Source organism: Ambystoma mexicanum, chromosome 5q (genome assembly GCF_040938575.1).
Source record: "Ambystoma mexicanum isolate Mex_15411 chromosome 5q, UKY_AmexF1_1, whole genome shotgun sequence".
NCBI lineage: Eukaryota > Metazoa > Chordata > Amphibia > Caudata > Ambystomatidae > Ambystoma > Ambystoma mexicanum.
Window position 1 is genome coordinate 113,234,537 of NC_090933.1, and position 27,689 is coordinate 113,262,225.

Genomic DNA, 27,689 nt, shown 5'->3' on the forward strand with positions numbered 1-27,689 from the left:
ATGCAGTTCCTCTTTCTCACACCAAGCCTCTTCGATAAAATGTTTGCCAGTCTTTATCTTCGACAGAGCGCAAACGTCGGAAGAAGAAACCCTCGAAAGCCTCGGACAGACCGCGCAAATCAAGAGTCTCACATAAACAACAGGAAGAATGCAGCACGGCCACCAACAGGCAGTTCATCAGCCTCTACTGGTATACTGATGGCTGTGAACAGACAGTGGGGAGAGAGGAGTGGAGACACAACGTCACACATCATACGGCGGCGTGTACAGCCGGCCGCACCATCAGGAATTGGTGGCGCATAAAGGCAGCAGACATTCTGTGCCCTAGACAAACGGGGCATATATGGGGAAAATCAAAGGCCCCGAGGATTTACATTATGGACCTCACGTGCGGGTGCCACAACACGCACAATGAGACGAGGTTCCATGGCTGTTCTCTAGCGAGCCCGCGCATCAAAAGTGGGTGGGGTCTAGCCCCCTATTTCTGGCTTTGCACAACACACTGCGATCCCGGGTGGGGAAGTCTGGAGAAGGGAAAATATTGGCTATTGAGTGGGAGTGTTACTGCTGTGTGAGTGTGTATGTTTGTGTGGCAAGTGTATTTAGAAAAGTAGTGTAAGGAGTGCCTTTGAAGTGGATGTAACTGAGTAAAAGGAGGGTGGCTGATTAACAATTGGGTGGAGGAGGAAGTAGTTCTGTGAAGGAACGTGGGGTCATGTAGAGGAGGGAGTAGTAGTGTGGAGGAGGGAGTAATGGAGGGCTGTCACCAAATGGTGGAGGTGAGTCCTGGAAAGAGTGGCCGTCTTCTGAGTGACCCAAGATTGGAGGGAGGAATGTGAGGAGGGGGCTCAGGGAGAGAACAGCAGTATAGGAGGTGGATAGAGTGGGTGTGGTAGAAGGGGAACAGGATCTAGCAGAGTGGTTGTAGGGCACCATTCCTGACCTCTCTAGATCACTAGCAACTGGTTAGAGTAGGGAAAGTTCAGATGTCCCTGAAGAAGTTCAGCGAGATGAGGTAAAAGGGTCCATAGGTTAACATTGCAGTACATTTAGCAATTACCATACTCGGGGAGAAACCATCACTATATGCTAACTGGGGATGAGGACGCCTGGCCTAGGGAGGAGGTTCTTTGAGACTAGAGAGGTACGACCATAAGGCCTGTTGGAATTACAATAAATAAAACGGTGCACAACCGCAGTGATTAGAAGAGATTTGTGTGCCATCTGTGACGAGTGTGAACCCAACTATGTGATGCAGTGCTGTACACTGTAAGTGTGCTTCAGTGCGAGACCGACACAGAGGTGGTGTAGTGGCTGCTATAGACTTTTATTTGTTTTAACAGAAAAGGGGAAACCCCTACCTATCTCGAATGTTAAGCGGGATTTCCCTGCCTCAAACAATAAACTAAGGACAATGTCAGAATGTCCCAAATAATAAATGTCCGCCGTCATGTCAAATCCTCTTTCTTTCCCATACACTTATAGACAACTAAGGATGAAGTCTCTGCTGGGTCCAGAAGAATGACTCCCTTCTTCTGGACAGAGGATTAAAAGTTCCTTGGAAAAAGGTGCTGGGCGGAATGTCTCCCTTCCCCTGGTTTCTCTTCTCAATGCCTGGAGCAAGGACTCCCTTTCCCCTTGCTTCTTTCTCAATGTGGGTCGCAGACCCTTGTTGCCAGACCTGGTTCTCTCCATCACCAGGTACTGCAACGAAGAGGGATGCCACTTCCATAGCTTTTGTCTGGAGGAAATGTCTCCTTTTACCCTGGCTTCTTTCTCAATGTCTCACAATAAAAGGACTCCCTTCCCCTGGTCCTTAAGCACTCTCTGCCAGGAGGAAATGTCTCCTTTTACCCTAGCTTCTTTCTCAATGTCTCGCAATAAAAGGACTCCCTTCCCCTGGTCCTTAAGCATCTCTCTGCCAGGAGGAAATGTCTCCTTTTACCCTAGCTTATTTCTCAATGTCTCACAATAAAAGGACCCCCTTCCCCTGGTCCTTAAGCATCTCTCTGCCAGGAGGCAATCACTCCCTTTTCACTTGCTTCTTTCTCAGATTTGGGTCGCAGACTCTTGTTGGCAAACCTGGTTCTCTCCTTCACCGGGTACTGCGATGAAGTAGAGGGATGGTACTGCTATTGGTTCTTGCACTACTTGGTTCACTATCCTGCCAAGTATATGTGTAGTCTCCTCTCTTCTCCTGCTGCTTGCACGATAGGCCTGGTTTACTATCCTGCCAGGCACCATCCATCACTCTCTTTGATGATTGGCCACTTGTACTGCTTTCCGGGTCCCAGACCCTCCTTTCTTGGCTTTCCCCAATCCTCTCTGCTTGCCACCTTCTTCTAAGCTCCCCTTCGCCTGTTCAGCAACCCGCATACCTTTAGCATCGGTCTGCCTGTGTTCTGACCCCTTCCAGGCATCTGTGGCCCAGCGGGGGCTTCCTCCACTTGTCGGGGACCTCTAGTCACGTGCGCCAGCTCTGCACCTTCCCCTTTCCTCTGGGCAGAAGCCTGGCTCTTGGTCCACGCTCTTTCCAGGCCTCAAGGACTTCCCGGGCTTTACTCTGCCTCCACGGTACTTGGTCTTGCCACTCTGCATCAGCAGCTGAGCGTCCTGCTCCCGGCTAAGTGTCCTGGTCTGCTCTCCTTCCCGTCTCGCTCAAATGCTCGCGTTTCCTCCTAGGAGGGCTTGGCCAACTGTTTAGTCGTTTTACCCTTTTTATTTCCTGGTTACAAATATATTATCCATATTGTCTAGTCAGCTCCTGATGTTTCCACTGGGTGCTCTTTTAGCACTCCGCGCCTCTTCTTCATCTAAGTGTTCTTGTTGTTATTCTTCACTGGTTTGTTCTTCTTCGTCCCACTTTTGCTATAGGAGTCACATGGGTAGTCCCTACTCTTCCTCGTCTCAGTATAGGGTAGTGAGTGGGATGGCCTGCCTTACACATGTAAATGGAGGTGTGTGGGACTAAGTTACCCTGCACAGGGTAAGAGGGCGAGGGAGGTTGTAAAGGGGTGGGTGGATACTGTGTTCTCCCTAACATGTTGTTGCTCGTTCCATAAGGGGTTTTCCACGCAATGTGATACTCCCATGGTCCCCAGGGGGACTATTGGACTAGCCGCACCCTCCTGGCCTCATGGGAAGGGACCCCCCACAATATGGGAGAAGGTATGACATCCAAGGATCCGTCACAATAGCCTATTTGCTTGTCACAACTGGCTGCTGTGCCAAGAAGTTATTAAATTAACTTACTCATTTATTTATTTTGCGTTTTGTAAGGCATAAACTCGAGGGAGGTTCTGCTTCAAAGCGCCTGTGAGTCTGTTACAAGTAAATAAACATGCACCTACAAAGACGAGTGTTTCTGACGTGCACTATAGATACAAAAAGGTCCCTGTTCGATTTGTGAGACTCAACAGAGAGCTCATTTATTTTTATGTAATGGGTATGTTATAACGTGCCTAATGGGATTCGAACCTCTGTTGCTCTGCGTGGTCTTGCTTCCAAGACCAGCGCGTTGCCCCTGTGCTATCCTCCGTTCATGATGATGCAGTTCCTTTCATAGCCTATTTATCACTGATCCTGCCACACTGAAGGTTGTGTTTTGTCAGCAACTGTCTCGAAGGTTGCTGGAGATAAAGCACCCTCTAAATGCTATATTTTAATGTTCCCTCAAGGGGCTATTTCATTGTATGTTGGTACCCATTACTACCTGTTGGTGAGGGTCTTCTCGCCAGCTGCTTGCATCTGCAAGAGTCCTACGCGCCTATAGTGATTGTGATGGGTGAAGGTGGGATGCTCAGTGTTTTTGCAGTCTGTTGTGTGGTAATCAGAATCCCAGCTTAGGAAAAATTCATGGTGTGATGGGGCGTGTATGCGAGCCACTCCATGACAACCGAACTCCAGTGGAGGGTTTTCTAGTAATTGGCGCGTGACATTTTTAATGGTGTATATCTAAGAAAATGGGGGACTTGCAAACCTTTGGTGGTGATGGGTGCAGGTCAGAATTACCCAGATCCTGTGACCAGGTTTGCTTTCTATAGGTATGGCCGGGCCATTTTGGAGTATGTTATTCAAAGAGGAATACACTAAGATCTGATGGACTAAAGAAGCTGGATCGTGGAGGTTCTCATTTCTGGCCACGTGCAGCGGCATATGGCCGGGAGGATAGCTCAGCAGCAACGTGCTTGCCTTGGAAACAAGACGACGCAAAGCAACACAGGTTTGATCCCCGGGTCCATGCTCAGAAACGGCTGGGTATTAAGCGTGGTATAAATACGCAACTAAGAGACATATTCCTGTAACAGTGCCTCGATGCCGATAGGCTCTGTGAGCGCTTTAAAAATGCAAATAAAATAAAAAAATATAGTTCATGGGGTGTTGGCCTGCACAGTGCTGTATTTGTGCTCCGATCAAAAATCTTGTCCTTTGTCTGTCTGTGACTTCCTTTATCAGCCTGTGTGCCATGCCTTACAGTTGCCATTGGGTTTATGAATCCAGTCTTTTATTTGCTCCCAGGGACATGAAATTGATTAGCCTGGGGCTCTTTTTTTCTTTGCAGTCTAGTGTTTGCACATGTCTTTGTGTTGTAGGCGTTGTTGTATTTGTGCATGTTTGCACTGTGTTTCACTGTGCCTCATTTAATCAAATGAGTACTGCAGCTGCCGTTTTTTGTTAGGGCCAGGCAACGTTGCCGTCACAGCTCCGAAACATTGCTTGCAAATGGTTCAGATTGGATTTATGTTCATCTGTCATGTCATGTTATTGGGCATTCATGCTGCACACATCACGACCGGAGTGGTCTACTCATTTGTTATTTTGGCCGCTGTAAAAGAATGAGGAGGATCGGGTAGTTAGTGGAATGGATTGAGGAGAGGAGAGCTGGGTCGTTTTAGCTAAAGTGGTGATATGCGGCAGATCGGAGAATCCTAAGCGTCTGTTCGTTAAGGGATGTTAGGCAGTGCTGGAAATGGAAAAAAAAGTACTGGGGGAACTGCCACCTTTTTGAGGGGTGGGGCTGTGTGAGGGAGGGGGAGGCACCCCCACCTGGTTGCCAACACAGTAGGCCTCATTACGAAGTTGGCGGTAACCCACCGGTTGACCTGCCAGATGCGCCAACCCTGTAACACCAAATCCGGCGCCTGACTTCACGGTGCCTCAGGGACATTACAAGTGCCGCCAGCGTGGAAAGTTAGGCGCCGTGTTTTGTAACTCCCCATTCCCATAGAGTCTGGTAGAGACTATGGGAGTGGGGAGACGGAAGCACCGGCACCGCTGATAACAGTGTCGGTGCTTCCCTGACAAATCTGCCTAGCGGGGATGTTGCGCCCCGCAGGGTCAAGATTTTCGGGCGCAGCGGCCCCGGCAGGTAGACTCGTAGTGTGGCAGTCCGGAAACAAGGGTGCCGGTTAGCTTACTGGCACCCTTGTTTCTGGATCGCCACACTTGTAATAAGGTCCAGTATCTCTTCATAGAACCCAATCCTGGTGATTTGCATAAAAGTAAAGAGCAATATGCGAACATCATAATGTCCACAATTTTATATGTTAAACATGTCTTATAGTGATTCAGTAAGAAACCCTTTTAAGCGAATAAAGAACTCTTCTGTTTTGATTGGTCACACTGTTCACCCGAATAAAGAGATGTTGGTAAATTACAGGACATATCTATATCAGTTTGGACAGCTGCAACACTGTATCTGAGGCTTTGGCAGTTTCTGTATGCAGTCTCCAGTCCCGAGTCTTTGAAGTGCTACTCCTGGGTGCAACCCGCGTGCGATAATGCCGCTTCAGAGCTGGTTGGTAGATTTCTGTGTGAGCCCCGGCGCTCTGTGGCATTCTCAACATGCAGCTTCGATGAGCAGACCGCTTTCAGAAGTCTCTTCTGAAAGCGGTCTGATCATTGAGGCGTCCCTTGCGTCTGGGGGACGGAGCCTTACTCCGGCAAGATGATTTTTGCCATAGCGCCGCTCCATCTGGTTCCAGCCCATTCCCTACGCTGATGTTAGGTTATATGTTGCTAAAGTGGAGCTGCCAGGTAGATGGTAAAATTCATGTTACAAATCCATGGCACCAGGTCTGTGGCATGTTATTTTATTTATGGTTTAGACCGCGCCTTCTGCAATACGATCACTTAACAAATGTAGGTGGAAGGCACAGGGAAGTGGAAAACATTTGACACTGAGGGCTCTCCTATTGCACAGTGTAGATTTGTGCTTTCTTCTCCCACTCTCTTCCCCCCAGTAGAATTGTTCACTTATTTGTGACTGCATGCCTGTGTAATAAGGCTCATTGCTGACTCACTGAGTTCATATTTTGTGTCAAGAATATTAGTGGCATAGAGTGCTGTTTGTTTTCACTACTGTAATACCAAGGGGACTCGATTTAAAAAGTAAAAAACCGGAACAGGGCAACTAACATAAAGGTAGGACTACCTCTTGACAGTGGCTGTCAAGGAACTGCACTTCAGTAACGGTTGGAGGAGAAGTAAGTTTAAGTGTTACTGTTGGAATAAACACATATTATTAATTGATTTATCACAAACTACAGCAGCATGTCTTCTGTGTGAGATTGTGCATTCCTTCCGGCCTGCTATGAATACCTACTACCAAAAACCGGGACTGCAATTTCCAATGGAAAAATAATCTTGAGAAAGGGGCATAGAGCACCCAATTATGGGACAGTCCCGGCAAAAAACTGGACTTCTGGTCACCCTAGTAATAGCGTACTGGACCAAATTAGACTTGGGAAGATGTATTAGTTCCACACTATATTTCAAGCACATTTTAGGATTTAAAGGAATTCTGTAAGAAATAAAAAACAAACTAATGCGTATGTTAGGGGTAACAATTTCAAGTTCAAAGCTATCAGCTACGCTCAAAGCGTCACTCGCCCCTCAGTTTCTCACATACACACAGCACACCCTTTCTTACTTCATATGATATGATAAAATATGATAAGTCATTTATAACGCGCCTGTGCACAAGTGTTTCTAGGCGCGACAAGACAAGGAAGGGGAAGAAGAAAGGGGAACAAAACAAAGAATCTTACTAAGCCTTGTGTCATTCAGCTCGTGCAAGGGGAGAGAAGCGCCAGGAGGAGGGAAAGGGAGAGTGTAATAAGCAACACTTAAGTAACTGACGCCGGGGTGGCCGGTTCTAAGTAAGTGCAAGGAGGCAGCAGACTGTAGGGTTGCAGATACAGTCCCTAGTGCGGGGTAGTCCTGGAGGCAGTGCACAGGGCTACTGGTCGTGAAGGAGCCTGGTCCCCATAAGGTTCAGAGGGAGGCCAGGTAACCAGTTATTGTAGCAGAAAAGAACTTCAGCAGGGGAGGGAGGGAGAGAGGGGGAGAGAGGGAGAGAGAAGAAGAGAAGGAGAGAGGGAGAGAGAGAGGGAGGGAGAGAAAAATAAATAAATTAAAAAAACGAAAAGGAAGGTCTCGAGTTGCTTCCGGAACCTGAGATGGTCATGCTCACATTTAAGAGCGGCAGGGAGGCTGTTCCAGAGGGTGACACCAGCCAAGGAGAGAGATCTATCCCCACTCTTTGCCTAGAGAAGTGTCTGACCCTCAGAGTTGGAGGTAGACGAGTGGAGGACTCGAAAGGAAAGTGCTTATGAATAGAGAGTTAGATGTAGTGTGGTCCCCGGCCCCAGAAAGCCTTGTGGACAATGCAGAGGGCCTTGAACTTGATCCTTGCCGCCATTGGGAGCCAATGTAGAGATTTCAGGGTTGGAGAGATACGATCCCTGGGCTTGAGGCCGAGGACAAGTCTTGCAGTCCTGTTCTGGATGAGTTGCAGAGGGCGGAGAGTAGAGGCAGGCAGATTTAGAAAGAGGCTGTTGCAGTAGTCAAGCCTAGAAAGAACCAGGGCTCTGGAGACAGTGAACTTCTGGGGGAAAGTGAGAAAAGCAAGAGTACATCTGAGGAGGTGCAGCTGGTAGTGTGACTTCTTAGAGACGTCTGGGATGTGAGTAGAGAAGGAGAGGATGGAGTCAAAGATGGCACCAAGGTTTTTTGCCTCTCAGGAAGGTGCAGGTAGAGGGCCCAAGGAGGGCGGCCAGAGTGAAAGAGGGAAAGCAGGGGCAGGGGTCCCAATGAGAAGGATCTCCGTCTTACTAGCATTCGGGCAGAGTTCATTGGAGGCACACCATTCTTGAATCGCGGATAGACAATCAAGAATGAGCAAGAGAGGAGAGGAGGCTGAGGGGAGCCTGAAGGAGAGCTGATTGTCATCTGCATTACACTGAAAGTTAGGAGAGAAGGTATCGATGATAGGCCAGAGGTGCCAAGTAAAGGTTGAAGAGCCAGGGTGGGAGGTTGGAGCCCTGGTGAACACCACATGTGGAGGGAGAGGTGGTGGAGAGAAAGGATCCAAGTTGAACTTGGGAGGGTCAATCGGGGAGGAAGGAGGCCACCCAGGCTAAGGCCTGGTCTGTGATGCCCAGGTTGTCACAAAGATGGTTGATCAGGATGGAGTGGTTGACCTTGTCGAAAGCAGAGAAAAGATCAAGGAGGAAGATGACAGAAGGAATGCTAGAGTCAAGATTTGGGAGCAGGTCTTCAGAGGTGTTCAGGAGAGCAGTTTGTGCTTCTGGCTGCCTTAAAGCCAGACTGATGGCCATGGAGACAACCAACAGATTCTGTATGGAGAGTAAGCTGGGCGATGGGCAGCTTTTCCAGGAGTTCACCCAGGAAAGGAGTGATAGAGATCGGGCAGTAGTTTTCTGGACAGGAAGGATCAGCAGAAGACTTCAGGAGTGGGTGCACAAGGGAGTGCTTTAGGGGCAGGGGAAATTTCCAGTGGCAAATGAGTGATTGCAGAAATTGGCCAAAGCTGGAGCGAGGGTGTCGATGTGGTCCTTGATGGTTCTGGAGGAGCAGGGCAGCACCTGCTTGGGCAATACTTTCATAGATCGGACTTGTCTAGAAACATCATCAGGAGTGATCACGGGGAAAGATGAGAATGGAGGAGTAGAGGGAGAGGTGGCCGGTGCGGGGCCTAGTGAGGTAGAGGGAGAGATGGGACAGGATGTCCTGAGTTTTAGTGGTGAAGTGAGAAGCCAGTACCGTGCAGAGGGACTGAGAGGGAACAGGAGAGGTGGAGACTGCAGCAGGATTGGCCAGCTCCTTGCAAATTTTAAAGAATTTGGCCGTGTTGTTCGAGGCAACAGAGAAGCATGCTTGGATGTAGGCTCTCGTTTTGGAAAGGACAGAGAGTCTGTATTGTCTTTGGAGCAGGCGACAGGCCAGTTTGTCAGAGGATGCACCTGATGCCCCCCACTTCCTCTCGGCCACCCAGCACTTGCATTTGAGGGTGGCAAGGTCAGAGTCATACCAAGAGTTGCACTTGATGGTGGGCTTCAAACTGATCTTCATGATGGGTGCAAGGACATCAAGAGTGTTAGTGATAGAGAGATGTAGGTTAAAGAGGGCTGTTTCCGAGTGTGAGTCAGCCTCAGGCGTAGGAGTAGGTGAGAAGGTAGCAGTGAAAGCCTCCACTGATACACGCTTCATGGGCCGGATGACCGAGAAGGTGGGTTGCAGTGCTGGGGTCGGCTTCACCTGGGGGACAGAGAGCATCAGGTGGGAAGAGAGAAGAAAGTGGTAAATCCAAGAGAGGGGCATGGTGAGAGGGTTTCAGAGTGGGTTGTTACAGGAGATGAGAAGATCCAGGGTGTGCCTGGCAGAGTGTGTCGGGCCAGAGGGTAGCATAGAAAGAGAGAGAGCGTGGCAGAGATTGCAAAAGCACCCTGAGGAGGGGTTAGAAGCATCCAGATGGATGCTGAGGTCTCCAAGGTAGAGAAGTTGAGAGGTAGAGGCAAGGAGAGAGGAGGAGGGGTCTGCCCACTCAGGGAGAAAGAGGGAAACCTGGCCAGGGGGTCTGTAAATGGTGGCTGCAGTAAGAGAGAGGCCAGGAGAGATAGAGAGCCTGCAGATCAGGCATTCAAAGGAAGAGTAGACCTGCGTAGGAATGACAGAGGCAGGGATCTACTCAGAAAGATCAGAGCTACCCCACCTCCTGTACAGTTGGTTCTGGATTCAGAGAGGATCTTGTAACCATCAGGGAGAAGAGTATCAAAACTTGTGACAGAACTGGCCATGAACCATGTCTCTGAGACCGAGGACATCCAGATCAAGTTCATTGAGGACTTGGCAGATGTTGGAGGAGTGTTTGACAGCAGAGCAAGAGTTGAGAGTAGCGACGTGGAGCAGATTGCCACATTTGAACGACTTCTGTGGAGGGGTACAGGCAAGAGGTATGCTCTGCAGAGGTAGTAGAGGGGCCTGAGGGTGGGCAGCGGAGGAAGGAGGAGATGGCAAAGTGTAGACAGAGAGGAAGGAGAGGGTGCCAGTGAGGTGGTGGAGGAAGAAGGTGGCAGAGTTGCCAGGGAAGATGAGGAGGGCCCTAGAGAGGTGGTGGAAGAGGGAGGTGGTGGAGGAGCCAGAGGGATGTAGGTAGAAGTAGCAGGAGAAGGAAGGAAGTTGATAAGACATAAGAAATGGCCAATCGAAAAGGAGATTGGGCTGAGGGCCCTGGACCAAGGCGGTGCCATTCAGATAGGCATTAATGATGGTCTTGGAGGAGTGGAAGGGGGCCAGGAGGACCTCCCATCGAGTGCTACCATTAAAGGGAGAGGGGGGAGGGGAGAGAACAGAGACCATATGGGGGGTCCATAGGCCTGGAGAGGGAACAGGGGATGTCGGTTAGGGTCTATCTGGAGGAAGCGCTGGTGTAGGTATCAGCAATAGGAAGGCCTGGATTGGAGAAAAGGATGTCCCTTTTGAACTTCTTCCTACCAGACTTGGTGAGAGGGCTAGGATAGGATAGGAGATTGAGTAGCAGTTAGAGAAGATGGGAGAAACTGTGAGCACCATAGAGAGAGGGAGAAGAAAGAGCTAGAGTGAGAGAGAGAGACTCAAACTCACAGCCCGTGACACACACATTGGGCTGCGCAGTGTGGTGGGGATGGGAATCAGGGTCACAACGAAGAAAGAGACAGGGGGAGAACAAGTACCACGTAACAGTGTATGGCACACCTTGCAGGGGGATTTAGGGTGGGAGAGAGCCTACAGAGATCCAGTAAAAGTGCCAGAGTTACCAGAATGCAAATACCAGATTCGACTTTCCTAGAAGGGGGAAAAAGGCTCATTTTTGAAACGCAGCACAATGCAAAACACCCAGATTCAACCTTCCTAAAAGGGGGAAAACACATCTGCAGCCTCACGCTACAACGGCGGACACCACTGGAGCTGTCCTTAGCCATCAGGGTCCTTCACCGTAGGGCTGCAACGGGCAGCAGTTTGCCATAGGGACAAGACGCAAAAAGGGCCTAGTGCCCAATAGGGAGTAGGAGGAGGAGGAGAAGGAGGAGGGACAAGGGGAAGGGAAGGGGAAAGGAAGGAAACGAGGCCGCGAGGCGGCTGGAACACTAAACAAAATAATCTACTTTTCTTCACATCGAAATTTCAAGCGCAAATGGAGCCAAACGTGTCCAAATGAGTCCCCAGGCACACATGAGCAGAACGCTCGGATAAAACTCACCGTGTGCTTCAGCCAGATGTTGGAAAATTGCATGAGTACATCTCACTCTTCGGTGGCTATTGGCGAGTGCACATTTTGAGGCATGGACCCTACAGGATATTTCACGTGCTTTGAGACCTCAAGGTTGCCACCTTCCACAGAAGGGTCTGTAGCAATGGTGGAGTGACTCGCCTATGAACCCTATAAACCCAGCCGGACTGTATTTATTTGCTATGTTTTCAGAGTTGCGCATAACATAGCAGCTATTTTCCAAGGCAACAGTTTTCATAAGGAAAGGTTTCTTATAGAAACTTAGTATAGGCATGATGAAAGCTTTTAAGGCAATGGGCCATATCGCTCGTGCTTAACTTGGAAGCCATGATAAGTGACACATTGAACAGCACACGAGTTCACAGGTGACCTCTTATGTGGCATTACCGCTATACTAAGAATATATGTTTCATCCAGACAGTGCCGCGATCAAAAGAAAGAGTGAATGAGCCAGAGCTAAAAGCAGCTCCTGGATATCAGACAAAACCCAGTGGACCAGAGTTATCTCTTTGGAAAAAGGATAAAGTACACAGAGTGCAATAAACCCAACTTCAGTGGGAGATGCAACTTTTTGGCCCTCATTAGGACCCTGGCGGAGAGGGTTTTACGCCGGCGTAGTGCATGGCGTACCTCTCCGCCAGACTACGAGTTCCCGTAGCGCCATGGATGATTTTTACGCCTGCTTTTTGCAGGCGGAAAAATCCATGGCGCTAAGGGACCTTGATGTTAATTACGCCACCGTAATTTACGGTGGCGTAATTAACGCCTTCCCCACTCCCATTATACCCTATGGGGCAAGAATGGGAATGGGGAAGGGTAAAATGGGGATTGGGGACTTACCGCCCCGCCAAGGTCGGCATGGGGCGGTAAGTCCGCCAACCACCTTGGCGGAGTTGGCAGCTTAGCGCCATGGACCATGGTGCAAATTGCACCATGGTCCTCCGCCAAGGTCATAATGAGGGCCTTTGTCTTTTATATATGACCCATTGCGATGTATATGTCGGTTCCATGTTTTTGCGACACCCAAAATAATGGCCCTCATTCCGAGGTTGGTGCTAGTCATGGCGCTGTTAGCGCCATGACTAGCACGAATACCGGTACCGCCACCGAAGTGGTGGTATGGGGACTTAATGGTCCATTCCACCCTTTGCGGGACCAGTAAATCCCCATTTCAAATGCCATCCCCCATTCCCATTTGAGCCCCCATAGGGCTCATTGGGAAGCAGGAAGGCGGCAATAACGGTACTGCAAATTGCGGTACCGTTATTGACCCCGGTATCCCTTTGCGGGTCCCGTCCTTAACGCCTGCTGAAACCAGGCGTTAAGGAAGGACCCACAACCGGACCTCAGATTAGGGCGCAAGGGGATAACTGGCACCGGTGTCATTACCGGTGCCCGGTATACTTTTGTGCCCGGGTCGTAATGATCCCCAAAACATTTTTTACATTTTATTTGAGGGGGTTTCCCTCAAGCCCACTGTTTCTACTGCATTTTTTACCCTGCCCCGTACTGCCCCCACCCCTTTTAATCCCTTAACCCACCCTATATATACTTTTACTTTAGAATTCGACATTTTGTCTTTATTTAGGTGTCGTTTTCAAAGTGTGTCGTTATTTTGTTTTCGTTATAAACACTGGATACCTTTTATAGGTGTGCTGGTCCTGAACGATCTAATGCTCATTCCTACACCATCCAAGCACACAGAGTTGATGTCACATCAGTACTTTTGTACGACATGACACCCGTTGACCTGATGGAAGTTGGTGTCACGCTAGCCATGCTCTTCTAGGCTACAAGCTCTCCGCTGTGATAGAAGTTTGGTTAGAGGAGTAAGAGGGAGACAGTAAGAGTAGAAGAGGTGGGCTTGCTAAACCTGCCTGAATCCAACCATGTATGTGCAAGGCACCAAGCCTTGGATAGAGTGGGGAGAGTTTGGAGGTCCCTGGGGGAATTTAGATAGCAGGCACTTAGGGAACTAACGTAGTGGGAGACCATGATTGGACAGTAGGGTTAACATCCAATTGCACTAAATGTAAGTTATGAAGGCCTGCGTTAGGGAGGAGGGACAATACAAGTTGAGAGGCGAGTAACGGCCCTATGCCCCATAAAGAATAATAAAAACCCTTGAACTGTTTCCAAGACTCTGAGTGATTTATTTGTCCTCTATGAGAGTCTTAGGGCCTCAATACACGGATGGCGGTGGACCAAGGTGCTATTAGCACCTTGGTCCATGCCGGTAAAATACCGGCACCGCCTTAGTGGAAAGGGGAATTACCGCCCTATTCCAAGGTTGGCGGGGCGGTAATTCCCCTTTCCCCCATTGCCCTTCCCCATTCACATTTTTGCCCCATAGGGCTCTATGGGAATGGGGAAGGCGCTAATTACGGTGCCGAAAATTGCGGTACCGTAATTGGCTCCCTGGTCCCTTTGCGGGTTGGTTTTTAACGCCTGCAAAAAGCAGGCATTAAATTCACCAACCCACAAAGGGACCTCGTCGTAAGGTGGTAAGGGTTTACCGGTACCGGTAGAGTACCGGTAAACCCTTACCGCCTACCGTGTAATGAGGCCCTTACTCTCGAAATGGTCAGTATGTTCCTAATCAGGAAGCCGATGCACTTCGTCTTGTGGCTCATTAGATTTGTTCTTTTGTGCCAGTGATCGCAGGAGTCTGAGTGAAGCTAATGGCTTTTTCTATTAGCCCAGTCAAGAAACGTCTTTTTTCTGTAAGCATATACCCTTCAATTCAGTTTCTGCACTATTCAAGGTATTCTGGTAGGAAAAGGATCACCCACCCGTTGCCAACCCTTAAAGAAATGAATAGACCAAACTTTAAAGGAGTTGGGGATCCAACTGCAGCAGCCAGATCTGACAGTAGAGCAATGGATATTGTATTTATTTATAAGGCACCAAAAACCTGCAGGCATTGGGGCACCATAACATAAACACTGGACGTAAAATAGACAGGACATTTGCAGTTGACTAGGCAATGTGGAGAGGATGCTCAGTGAAGTAGTAAAGTGTTCAGTTGTTGTCGAATGCAATTTAGATTGTTTTTTGAGGTCTTAGGTCCACAGGAAAGAATTCCAAATCTTAGCAGCTTGGACAGGAAAAGATTTTCCCAGGCAATTGGTGAGTTTGTAGGCTGGTGTCCTAACCATTGCTAGAGTAGAGGAGTGCAAAGTTCTTATAGGTTCGTACATGATCACAAGGTTTTTGATGTAATGGGGGGCATTGCCATTCAAAGACTTGTGCACTGGCGTTGCTGCTTTGAATTTTAGTTGTGCGTCAATTGGTAACCAGTGAAGTTTTTGTCAACTGTGTGAGATATGCTCTCTTCTGGTCTTCCCCTTCATGATACTCACTGCCTCATTCCGCATCCCCTGCAAAGCCTGTATGTTTCTTTGGTGGGACCGTACTAAAAGGGCCTTAACATAATCCAACCTGGTGTGGGAATGGTGGTAAGGGCAACTAGGACACAGTTAGGCTCAGAGAGGAACAGATGTAGATTCCCAAGTAGTAGCTGAAGAAACTGCATCTTACACATCTACAGTCCTTTAGAAAGGAAGCTGAGATAGCATGGTATCTCCTCCATCTTGGTTCATATCGTCTTCCTTCACTGAGCCTTCTGGTCCCTCTCCATCTGCCCCACATTTGCCACGGGAACATTTTGTGGCAACCAGAGGATACGTTCTGACGAAGGTGATTCTTTGCCTGGGGTGATTGAATGTTTTCTGCAATCGTGGTTTATGTAAGGATTGTAGGATTGACAGAAGACGCAGGCTCGAGAAGTTGGTTGCATCTTCAAGGATATATTAAAGGATTCAGCAGAAACAGGAGAAACAAGGTGGATGGGTTGCTTCAGCCCTCAGGTTTCAGCAGGCCTTCTCCTTATAGACCACTCTGCACAAGGGCGCTTTTCCTCTCTTTGTTACCTGGATAGGCCCACCACTCCTCTGGGGTTTCCACGGGCAGTGCGTAGTTCTGTAAGGCAAAAGATGCATCACTGTAGCAGGGATTTCTTCCTCTTTTTAGTCCAAGTCTCCGGTTGCCCCAATCTGCCTCTTCCTTACGCAGAGCTACCAATCCCTTTGTCTTAGTGTAAGCCCCGCCCCCTGTCAAGGCCGTCGTTCTACACTTGTGCGTTCCCGGCCGTTATGTCCTGCAATGGAGCTCTGCTCCCCTGCCGCTGCAAGGCCATCCGTGGTGCTCTGCCACTAAAGGTAAGGGGGCTCCCAATTATGGCCTGCTGCATTCTTCCTGCTAGTGCCAGCCAACGCGGACTGGTCTGTGGACTGCCGTAAGGCGGACCTGTCTGGGGGGGGTCGCTGGGGCTTGCCCGTGGAGGTTGACCACTCCGGTGCAGCTGTGGGACCCGTTCCAGGCGAGCTGTACTGCTGTTTGCCAGTTACATTGGCGGGTGCCGGGGCCACTCCAGCTTCGGCCACGTTAGTTTTTTCTGGCCATGCCCTAGGACCCAGCCCTGCTCCATGAGCGGTTTCGGGCAAGCTCTAGTTGTCCCCACAGGGATGCTTATTACAGCCGTTTCATGCAGGGTCACTTGTTCGTTGAAAAAAGAGTTCTGTCACTGTGTCACAGGCCACTAATGTAACCGAACTGAAAGAATGGAACACCTTCCACTGTTTCTGCTGACACTGGATTGCTCACCGAGCTGTTGCAGGCAATCTGTCCTTTTCTGGCCCGTCCATCTTTCTTGTGGAGTGTGTTTTCTTGCAGCCCACGCTAGGTCAGGATGTGGGCAGCTGGAGGAAGAAGGTCCTCTGAGAGTAGATGCCTACAACAAAGCATGGCACTGGACTTTACCCACTTTGCTTCTCTACTGTGGGCGGTCCTTGGCCTTTGCGAAAGTCCCACACTGGCACAGAGGAGCGCCAGGCTCCACCTGTGCCACGCCTGCTCCACCTGTTTGCTGGGCCCTTTGCCCGATGTTGTGGGCTGGGCAGGTCGTTTAACGTAAGGGGGAGGGGAGGTGTGGTCATTCCGCTTCTGCTTCCCCTTGATGTGGGCACCTCCCACAGTTTTTGATGTAGACACCATGCTCCTCTCTCACTGTTGGCAGGGAGGTGCACCTCTGAATTTCCCTCGCCCCTGGGCTACCTTTCTGCCTACTTTATGACAGAATGAAAGACCCAGGAGGGGCAGCAGGGGTGAAGGAACACCACAGTCCTCTCATAGTAACATCAGCGCCCCCGTGCACCCATTTTGATGAGAAGATCTGGCTTTTGATGAGAGAGCCTCGTATTTGATATCAATAATTAGAAACGCTTGTGTACAGGCGCGTTATAAATGCCATATCGTATATCATATCAGGATGTGAGTACCCGTGAATTGTATGGCAGTACCTGGTGAGTGCTATTGTAAATACCTGTAGCATGATGAGATGGAGGTATCTGGCAACACCCAACAAATGTTATTATACAAAAGCCCGAACTACTGGTTGTGCCCAATGTCTTGAGGTGTGTATCAGAAGCCGAGACAGAATTGCATAGTTCCGCTAGGATTAGAGATTGCTCTTTTGGAGGAAATGGGGTTTAATCTACATTTGAACCCTTGTCAACATTAAATAGATTATAGTGTTCTTAGATGGCTGTCCCAGAGGTGTCCACCCTTGGGTAATAAGTTTCTGCCCCCATGCCAGCCGAATGCATACTTTCTGCTGTCCACCAAGCAACACAGGATAAAGCGTAGCCTCTAAAACGAGGCTTTTGTTTAGTGTGAATCATTATTAAAGTCGATATCTTGCGTAGAACAGGCATAGAAGCAAAGCCTGGAGCAAAGCAAAACCTGAGCTGGCAAATGTGGTGCGCTTGTAGTCGAGGTATCGGCACATTGGGCCGCATCACGAGTTGGGCGGTAACGCCTACCGGCAAACCCCCGCGGCGCTATTAGCGCCGGATCACGGGTTTGGCGGTAATGGAATTCCCCATTCCACACTGAGCCCATTCGGGAATGCCCCATTCCCCATTGAGCTCAATGGGGAATTTTCACGCTCTTACTGCCAGCGGATTTCCCGCCGGCGGTAATAGCGCGGATTTTCGGTGAATTTCCCCCCAGCTCAGAGCTGGGGAGAAATCCGCCAAAGCCCTGATTTGGCGGACCCTTAAATCCGGCGGTAATAGCGCGACCGCCGGATTTAAGGGTTACCACCAAACTCGTGATGAGGCCCATTGTGTTTTTTCAAATCTCTTTAAAAAATTGTATTAATGTAATGGGTATAGATTCTGATAAATAAATCTAAATGTTTTCAATAGTAATCTGAATAGCTAAAAGAAAACACAAAATAATGTATTAGTCTATCGGTATAAAAGCAAACCGTAGTTTGAATCGTCTGATAACTCATCGTCTGAATAACTGCGTAGATATTTCTTCACTTATCTTTGTCAAACTGAAACTTTAGGGTTTGCGTGACAATCGACTGTTTTTATTTTCTTAAATACTGCCTAAAGCCTTCTGTCCCAGTCATCATTATTACTAGACTCTTGCCCCTGTTATATCCGCCCTACGTCCCGCAGCGCGGTGACGTAGGGAAGCTGAGTAAAAGCCCCGCCCCCTCGAGTGGGAGGCAGTTCCGGGCAAAGCGAAACCAGCGTGTGTGTGTGTGTCCTTTCAGCGCTCCTGCCTAGGCCGCGCTCCAGCCCACGCGGCCTCCTGGACCGGAGCCAGCCCCTTCGTGCTGGGCCTCCGGAGCACACAACAGCCCCCAGCTTCCCCACGAGGCAATGTACTGAACCTCTGCTCACCTTCTCAGATAATCTACTTTTCTCCTGTATTCCGCATTTTCGTTCCCCTTGAATTGGAAGCTGGCCACAGGGCCTCCCCTTTCTGAGGCGCGCGGGAAGGAAAGCCCCTCCTTCCACTTCATTCTCTGGCACTGCATTCAGTCTTTTGCTAACGTTTTAAAACTCCCCTTTTGCTTCTGCTTCCATGTTTTCTTTCTTCCTGTGGGCAAGCCGCTAGCACCAAGAAAACCAAAGGCAAGGGTGGATGAGTGCATGGAAGAAAGTGAGCAGATGAAGTGCAGGGTCTGTGGAAGGGAGTGGGTGTATAATGACATGCTGTAACCGGGCTGTCCTACTCCAGGCCTCCAGGGCTGGATCCATGCTGGGTTTTCAGGATACCACTCATTAATATTCATAAGATAAATTTGCATACATTGATTCTAAATGTATGCACATGTTTCCTCATGAATGTAAATGAGGAATATCCCGAAAACCCGTCAGGATTCTAGCCCACCAGGCCTGGAGTTGGACAACCCTGCGTGTAGAATGAGGCATGCCAGGGTGTGCTTGGATTTCCAATGAGGTTCTATTAGAGTACACCAGGTGTATCTGTGGAGCCGGAGGCTCTGGAAAGGACTCTGGGATGTGTGATAGGCTCTGCAAACCAACCCCGCAGAACATTGTGTATGAGGTGGCAACTAAAGAGGACTATGGGATGGTAGGCTGGGGTAGGGAGGCGAGGGGCATGGCTGCATGCAGAAGCACTGCTGAAAGGAAGGAATAAAGGGAAGAAGAGGCAGAGGGACCAGACCTACCGGAGCACAAAGGCTAGTTCAGAGTAAATGAAATGTGGACCAAGGCTTAAATGGGCAGGATGGGAAGAAAGAAGAGTAAGAGAAGGCGGCCTTCTGAGCAGGAAGGTTAGCGGCTGGGAGATCCTATACAATCTGCTGTCTCTTTCCTCTTGGCCTACACAGGCAGACGCGGGACTGACCGAGCTGGGTGAGCCGAGTGAAAAGGGGCTGAGACGGGGCTCAGGGAAACAGCTTTGAAACTGATTGGTGCCACAGCACTCCTGTTAGCTTCCATTCGGGCAGTGCATGTGGTCACGATGGCCCATCTAGAGGAAGTGGGGAATTTAAGGACCTGTTGTGCGGAACAGAGAGAAAAGGTGGCGCCCAAGAATAGCCAGAGGGTTAGGCATGAAAGAAAATCAGGCTGCTCATAGCTTGTGCTTGACTAGGAGACTCGAGGCTTGAAACTTCGTGGAGGAGGAAATGACTGCTGGGGCAATGAGCTTCTCGCCAGTGTTGGTGAAGGAGCCTACTTTCTAGGTTGATTCTGGATTACTGTACATCTTGGTAGACCGTGGTAGTGATGATGGGCCATTTCACCTTGCAGGTGCCGCGTCAATAACAGCACATGTGAGGCAGGGCAGAATAGACACGGATAAGCGAGCACACATGATGGACACTTTTGGAAACGCCCTTCATCAGCTGCCTGTGCTGGCCTTCCTGGGCGAAGGGTTACCATGGATGCTGAGTGCTAGTCACATGAAGCCAAACGGGCCATGTCTGAGCTGGAATTTGGTGGATGATCCAGGGGGAAGCTGGGGTCTCGTTAGGAAGGTCCAGTAGTAGCGTATGGCGAGCATCAGCTATCAAAGGTGCTCTTTCATTCTCCTCAGAGCCGAAAAAGGGAAAAGATAATACCAGGAAGACATTTATGCCCAACCACCACACAAATAAACCTTCCACACTTCTATGTATGAAAACTGATCACCACCACATATCACCAGTAAAGTACCACCAAACACCAGCAGGAGCACCGAAGACATCCAGACAAAAAGACATTCATGCACCAAAAACCAAACAATGTGACCTTAAAACACTTCTGTTTAAGAAGGTTGTGGACCACCACTGAAATGGGAAACGGAGAACGTAATCTGGGAGCTGCGCAGGCGGGGGAGAACAAACACCACCAGGCTGACGGGCAACTGTCAACAATCAGCATAAGGTCTTGGAACCATCAACCTCCAAGAGGATGATGAGGAGCAACAGACCGCACCAGGTGTACCATATTGCTTATGATTGGCTTACTGCTTTCCATATTCAAAGAGCATGTCACAGCATCTCTCCTGCCACATGCAAGCGTCATTTTGTCACCACCTCTGTGATGGGAGGAGAGCTCACATGTGAAGTGTTCCCTTCTTACATGGGGCCAGCCTTCCCTGGGCAAGTTCAAACCCCAGCAGTGCTAACTCCGTCCGTCGTGCATCCTTCCTATGTGGCCAGGGTAGGTATCCTTAAATTCAGTAATAATAACCACTGCTAGAAACGAGACACATCTTGCATGAAGCGCAGTCCGAAACCCCAGTATTATTATTAATATTGTTATGTTTCCAGAGAAGCTAAGGACAAATTAAAATGACTCTCACTAGAAAAACTACGTGTATGGAGTCTCTCTCTAATACGATTTCCTGGCTACTTAGCAAATCGGACTTGACTGGGCCCAGAACCCCATGCAGATGAAATCACCCCTCTGCAAGATCACATCCTTGTAAGTGATACTTAGGTTAAACATCCCCCCTGTGTCCCAGTTTATGTCTCGGTGAGCAAATCCACATTTTTCCAGAGTTGGCCTTATCCTGGATACAGCGGGATCAGAATTAAATGGTTGGTACCAATTTTCTTTAAAAATGGCGCACGTTCTGTACGTGCTGTGCATGGTGGCCCTCTTTCCGGAAGTCACTTTTGCAGTTGCTAGTTCATTACAATGCCTGGGCTAGGTGAGGCAAACACCTGCCGCGCTGATTCTTCTCAGTTTATGTAAATATCTCTACTTATTTGGTGTCTGAATTGATTGATGAATTGTTTTATTTGTATTTTTATTGGGTGTGCTTTTATGGGTGTTTTCCCGAAATGAAGCCGACTTTGACTTGAATATTGTGATTCCTTGAAGGGTTATTTATCAGTGTTGAAAGTTTCTCCAGGAAACAGAAAGGGGACTCCCCTCTGGATATTTGACTTTATAAATTTACTTACAAATCAAGGCTTTTGCGACAAGTATCGGGTGGCTAGTAATGTTTATCGACCCATCCATCCTCTGTTCAATCAAATTTATTTTTTTCAATTTGTATGGGAGAAGTAGGGACGCATTCCATTAAGCAATATCTTATTAGAAAGTTTCCTCAAGCACACTTTTCATACAGACATTCCTTTGTTTGTATTAATGCTCTTGAACAAGGTGCACGTTTAGTGTTCTGTCATTGCTGACTTCCCACTTCCATCCTATCTGCCCATTTAAAATCATAGATTGTGCACTTGCCCGACCTGAGCCCCCCTTCACATCTTTAACCCTGCCCTCCATCACAAAGCTGAGCCGGATCAACAATTGGCACAAACATATGTTTTTCAAATGTGGTTTAATGGGGATATGTACATGGTTGTGCCAAATGGGTAACCAAAAACAACATTTTTAAGTAACAATAACGGAATGGCTTCTCCTATAATTCCACTCGATCAAGGTTCCAAGACACACCAGGTTAATATCTCCAGAAACTCAGCTTAGTGAAGTTCAAAAACAGACTTGTAATATCTTCTTCTCGAGCGCGCAGCTCCTGGTTTTACGAACCTTAATCCAGATTCCTTCTTTTAGAGGGAATGAAAACCAGATCCTGGGGCTTTTAAGTGTCCTCAACACGTGTTTCTTGTCTCCATCTTCGGTGGGGTTTGGCCGTCTGCCTCTCATCCTGGATGCAGTGTAAGGTCCTTCTGAAGGAAGACCAGTCCCCTGTGCGCCTGCATGGTTGGCCAGCAACTCACTGAGGCAGTGTAGGGAACTCGCGAGACTCAGCACTGCCATAGTCTCGCAAGACTTCCCACCAAGCGTGCAACACCCGTGCAGGGAGGCAAAGACCCATTCTGAAGGCGCCAACGCCACAGAGCAGGTCGCGCTCCCGGCGCTCCTCCTTCGAAGGGACTAAAGACTGCCACTTAACCCCTGAACATTCCAGGATACCCTAGTCCTGCTTTGCCTGAAACCCTTAGCCCATGGACACTTAATGGACCTAGTTATACTGTTACTTACCAGTTCCTTTATTACAACTATTAGAGTTGTTCAATCTAACAGGCTGTATCTTCATTAATATACTACATAGTTCTTCATTAATATAATACACAGTGATTTGCAAATCCTCCAAATGTCGACCAGGAAATTGTTAGACTAGTAGCTCCTTATTTATCTTGTGTACAATGTCTACACCCCAGAGTTCTGACTCAGTGTTGCACAACCTGTCCTTCTCTACCTCTTCAACAGTTCACAACCATCTCGTTTCCATGGAAACCTCACTATCTCCTAACTCCTCCTGCTCTCTTTCCCCTTGCTTCTCCTTTTCCACTCTGTTGGCTTTATTCCCAGCCACTCGTACACCAATCCTCCACCTCGTGCCCTCCTTTAACTTCACTCTTGTTGTTTCCAGCCACCTCCTCTAGTGTAGCTATCTTTCCCCATGCCTTCCTCCTCATATTCAATCTCCGTTCTCCTTTAGCCTCTCTTCTCCTTCCTCCTCCAAACGCCCTTAAGCTTCCTCCTCACAACTCCTTGGTGTGCTCTCTGTGGCTTTCTTTTAACCACCTTCCTCACAGCTACCTGGCACCTTCTCTCTGATGCACCTTCCACCATCTTCCTCATAATTCCTTCCAGTCTCCTTCCTATTCTCTTCCAGTCTCCTTCCTATTGTTCCTTTCAACCTACGTCTTGGTCTTTTCGCATCCTCCTTCTCCCTGCCTCCACCCAGCCTTCTTCCTCCTCCACCTCCTTACTGTTCTCCGGCACAGCGCCCTCTCTCCTGTGGTCTTTATGCTTCACTCGCTAGATCCTCACACCAACACTAAGGTCGCAGGATTGGGACTTTTCTTTAGCCATGGCCACTCCTAGTCTGCGTTTCCCGTGATCCTGTGCAGTTGTGGGCAATGTTACATGTCTCCCCTGTAGGGAGGCATGGTATCGCCCAAGTGTGTTGTAGTGGTCACGTGGGGAACCACGTGACCAAGTTAATAAAGTAAACGAGCCGCTTCCGGCTCGTCAGTCGAGACCCAACTGACTCCGCGTGTGTGTGTGTGTTTGGAGGCACCATGCGGGTGCCCCACCACGTGTGCTGGGCCCAAGGATAGGGCCCAGCTCCAGGACGGTGCCCCTGCCGGGCAACACCGTCCGGACGGTGCCCCTGCCGGGCAACGCCGTCCCTGTGTGTCGCCCTGGCCCTGTGAGTCGGGCCAGGATGGCGACCCCGGCCTGGGTGCCCCCAGAGCCGGGGCCGAGGTAAGCCGGTTGCCAACCGGCCCCTGTGTGGAGCTCCGGTGTCCCCGGAGCCGGTGGGATGAACCCCCACCCTTCATCCAGTGGCGTGATCGCCGCACCTCTGTGTGTGCTGTCGGGTGCTACCCGACACAAGTATGGGGCTGCCCGGTGGAACGGAGCAGCCCCCAACAATGGCGATGAGGCGAGGAGCCCTGCGTGCCCCCTAGACGTTTTGAGGCGGGCCCAGCTCCAGCGGGGCCCGCGCACGAGAAATGGCGTGGCGGGCCCGACACCAGCTGGGCCCGCGAAAAAGGAAGATGGCGGCGTTGGCTGCGATGTGGTGGAGCGGAGGCTGTTTTCCCCCGCATTCCCGTGGGGGAGAGAAGTTTCTGCGGCGTCGGCCACGGAGGAAGTGCTGCCCCTCCCCCACCCGCAAGCCGCGGAGGGGAGGAGCGGCAAACATAGGATGGCGGGCCCGACACCAGCTGGGCCCGCGCAAAAGAAGGCTGGCAAGCTGCCCGCCCCGTCCCCCGAGGGAGACGGAACAGGTCGGTGGCCGTGCCGCATGGACGGAGGCGGGCCCATCTCCGACAGGGCCCACCAAAGAGGAAGAGGATCTTCCCCCACCATCAGGAGCAGGGATGAGGGGTTTCCCCTGCGGGGGAGAGAGTGTCCACGGTATCGGCCGCGTGTGTCGGTGTGCCCCGCCACGGGAACATGCCGGCAGAGGCGCTGCCCCTCCCCCACCCGCGAGCTGCGGGAAGGAACACCGGCGGTGCGCGGCGCACGACAAAGAAAAGGGCGGGCCCAACTCTAACGGGGCCCGCGGAGGCAGCGAGGATAGTGCTGCGTCCCCCATCGCTGGGGAGGAGATCTGGGGTGCGGCGTCGGCCGCACATCGGAGGGTGAAACCCCCCTCTCGCCTGGGGGAAGGCATCCCCTGTAGCCTCGGCCGCAAGAAAAGAAAGGAGGCGGGCCCAATAACAACTGGGCCCGCAAGAACATTGGGGCGCTCGCCACGAGGAGTGGGCAGGGGAGCTGCCTGCCCCTCGCCTGAATTTCGGCCGACAACAGTGGCCGAACCGTAGTGGGAGCTGCTGGAGCCACGCAGCGAGGTTGCTTTGCCTCTCCCCACCATGGAGGCGGCCGCAGCCACAGAGAGCGGCATACATCGCCGCACGGAAAAAGAAGAGCGGAGAGAAGAACCCACGGCCGCCAAACAAAGGAAAGGGGTGTGGCCCAGGCAAGCAATGTGTGCCCGGAGGGAGTGGAACGGGCGGCCTGGTGCCAGGGCAGCAGCACCTAGGACTGTGGACTCGGCCGAGGTGGCCCCTGGGCCTTCCCAGGTGCGGCTTTGCCAGCCCTTGGGTGGTGAACTGAACTGTTATGGGTGGCTGCCCACGTATGATGTCGGACTGGTCCCCTGCAGACCTGCAATTGCTTAATATGGACTCAGTAGCCATCTACATGAAGACTGGGACCCTGCAGACCCTGGACTTGCTTAAAATGGCCCAGTCAAGTGGCGATGTGAAGCTGTGATCCTGCATATTGTGGCCATGCTTTAAATGGTGCCAGGGGGGTCAACAATGGCGGCATTCAGTAATAGTACAACCACTCACCCAGGTTAATAAAGGGTGGATTAGTAGAGTGGTTGTAGTGGTAGTAGTTATGTTGGGGAGTGGGTTTTCTTTGTTGTTTCGTTGTTATGAAAAAGGAGGAGTGTTACCATGCCTCCCTACAGGGGAGACATGTATCGCCCAAGTGTGTTGTAGTGGTCACGTGGGGAACCACGTGACCAAGTTAATAAAGTAAACGAGCCACTTCCGGCTCGTCAGTCGAGACCCAACTGACTCCGCGTGTGTGTTTGGAGGCACCATGCGGGTGCCCCACCACGTGTGCTGGGCCCAAGGATAGGGCCCAGCTCCAGGACCCAGGACGGTGCCCCTGCCGGGCAACGCCGTCCGGACGGTGCCCCTGCCGGGCAACGCCGTCCCTGTGTGTCGCCCTGGCCCTGTGAGTCGGGCCAGGATGGCGACCCCTGCCTGGGTGCCCCCAGAGCCGGGGCCGAGGTAAGCCGGTTGCCAACCGGCCCCTGTGTGGAGCTCCGGTGTCCCCGGAGCCGGTGGGATGAACCCCCACCCTTCATCCAGCGGCGTGATCGCCGCACCTCTGTGTGTGCTGTCGGGTGCTACCCGACACAAGTATGGGGCTGCCCGGTGGAACGGAGCAGCCCCCAACAGGCAATAGGGGATTGGGACACTGTGATTGGCACGTTGCGCAACTTTGTTTCAGCGCACCTGTAGTTAATGCCGCTGTGCAAGGCCACGTTGGAACCACGTTTTCAAAAGGTTCTTCTGCCATTGTGAAGTGGATATTCTCTGTCGGCACGCTGCCGACCCATTTCCAGAGCCTCGCTGATGGAGCATCTCTACTCGCCCACAAGCCGCCAAAGCAAGCCCCGGCAGTTATATATCAAATTTGTAATGTTGTTTTTATGCCATGAGACCAACTCGCAAGTTCATCCGTCTGAGTTTGCAGAGCCAGTTATCATTGCATGCAGGCTGATTGCTGGGCTGGTCTCCAAGGTTTCCACTGTATGCACGGAAAGACGGCTTTCACATTACCAGCAGGGGAGTCAGCAAAATCGATACATCTTCTTGCATTTAATAGTATTATTGTTTTATTTGATTGGTTTATCGTAATTGCTTTTCTGGAACTCGGCGACCACCCCTCACCACTCCGTTTGTTCTTTTCCAGGTGAAACAATCGCACAGCTGACAGATGTGGGCAGCGCCGGTCAACATGAATCCGATGGGCGGGTAACCATTTTTACAGACAAAACTGCAGTGGTGAAGGCTGCCAGGTTGCTGCTGTCCTCGGTGACGAAGGTGCTTGTGCTGGCGGACAGGATAGTCATTAAGCAAATTATAACCTCTAGGAACAAGGTAATTGTTCTGTTCCAGACTGTAATCTGTGATCACAGGTTTGGCATAATCTAAAACCTTATTTGCATTTCAATTAGCATGGAATTTATACAGCTACCTTTCTCCTGCTCTGATTGTTGAAATAACTTTTCTTCTTAAATTAAAAAAGGCACTTCATAGCTCGGAGGATATCTCCGCATGGCTTTACAGAGGTGAATGCCTGTGAGTTGAGCCGGAACTCAATTTTTCTAATGTTTCAAAAAGCTCTGGAGATGGTGCCGCGCTCAGAAGCCTTTCATTACAGGTCGTTGCTTCACCTGCAGTTCTAGGCAATACACTTTGCTGTGCAAAGCGCAGGTAACTATGACGACTCCTGACTCTCGGGCCTGAATCTCGGGCTAGGGGGTGGGCCGTGGACGCCGGGTATCACCGTCTGCCAAGTGATCGTGGCTCCAGGATCAGAGCAGGTTGGATCCTTGGGGCCATTTGCCGGGGCCTGTCACATGGGACCATCCCCTAGCCCTAAACTAACCTTTTTATAATTGACAACGAACATGAGTAAGTTCACCCACTAACCTGCAACCTAGAAACCCCATTGTCTGCCCTCTAAAGTTGTAATGGGTTTTCTGCCTCCTGTGAGTCATAGTAACAGGGGATTGCAAAAGCTGTATAGTGTGTTGTCCAGACTGGAACGAGAGTAGGGTTTAGTTATCTAAAAACAGGGTTCTGCAACCTTTGGCTCTCCCAGATATTTTAGGCTTCAACCTCCATCAGTCCTAGTTAGCATAGACAAGGTGAAGGGACATGGGAGTCATGGGGCCTCATTATGTGTTTGCCGTTCTGGAATAAATGCTGGTAATTCCAAAACCACCGTTTGTTCCAGACCGGCAAAAAACAAGTCTGGCGGTGGGGGGCTACCGATCTCCCAGAAGCCCGGACCATCCGGTAGATCAGGCCTCCGGTACTCCCAGTGCTGGTGGTTCGGCCAATCCATCCCATGGATGGGAATGGGAATTTACCATCACTCCGCCAACCATAAAATCCCAGTAATAACCGGGATATTGGGCGTCGCATACGGTAAGGCAAGGTTGCCGGTTTTACTGGTGGGATACCGGCAACCCTGTAATGAGCCTCATAGTCCAAAACATCTGGAGA

General features: G+C 50.3%; 1 protein-coding gene across 2 annotated transcripts in view; it reads left to right on the forward strand.

The window, feature by feature from the left end:
* CTNNAL1 (catenin alpha like 1) overlaps positions 1 to 27,689 on the forward strand; it is a 989,054-nt gene that overhangs the window by 424,064 nt on the left and 537,301 nt on the right. For both annotated transcript variants that reach the window (XM_069620628.1, XM_069620627.1), the window contains exon 3: positions 26,368 to 26,555. In XM_069620628.1, coding sequence (XP_069476729.1) covers positions 26,368 to 26,555 — 188 coding nt within the window. The remainder of the gene's footprint in view (positions 1 to 26,367; positions 26,556 to 27,689) is intronic.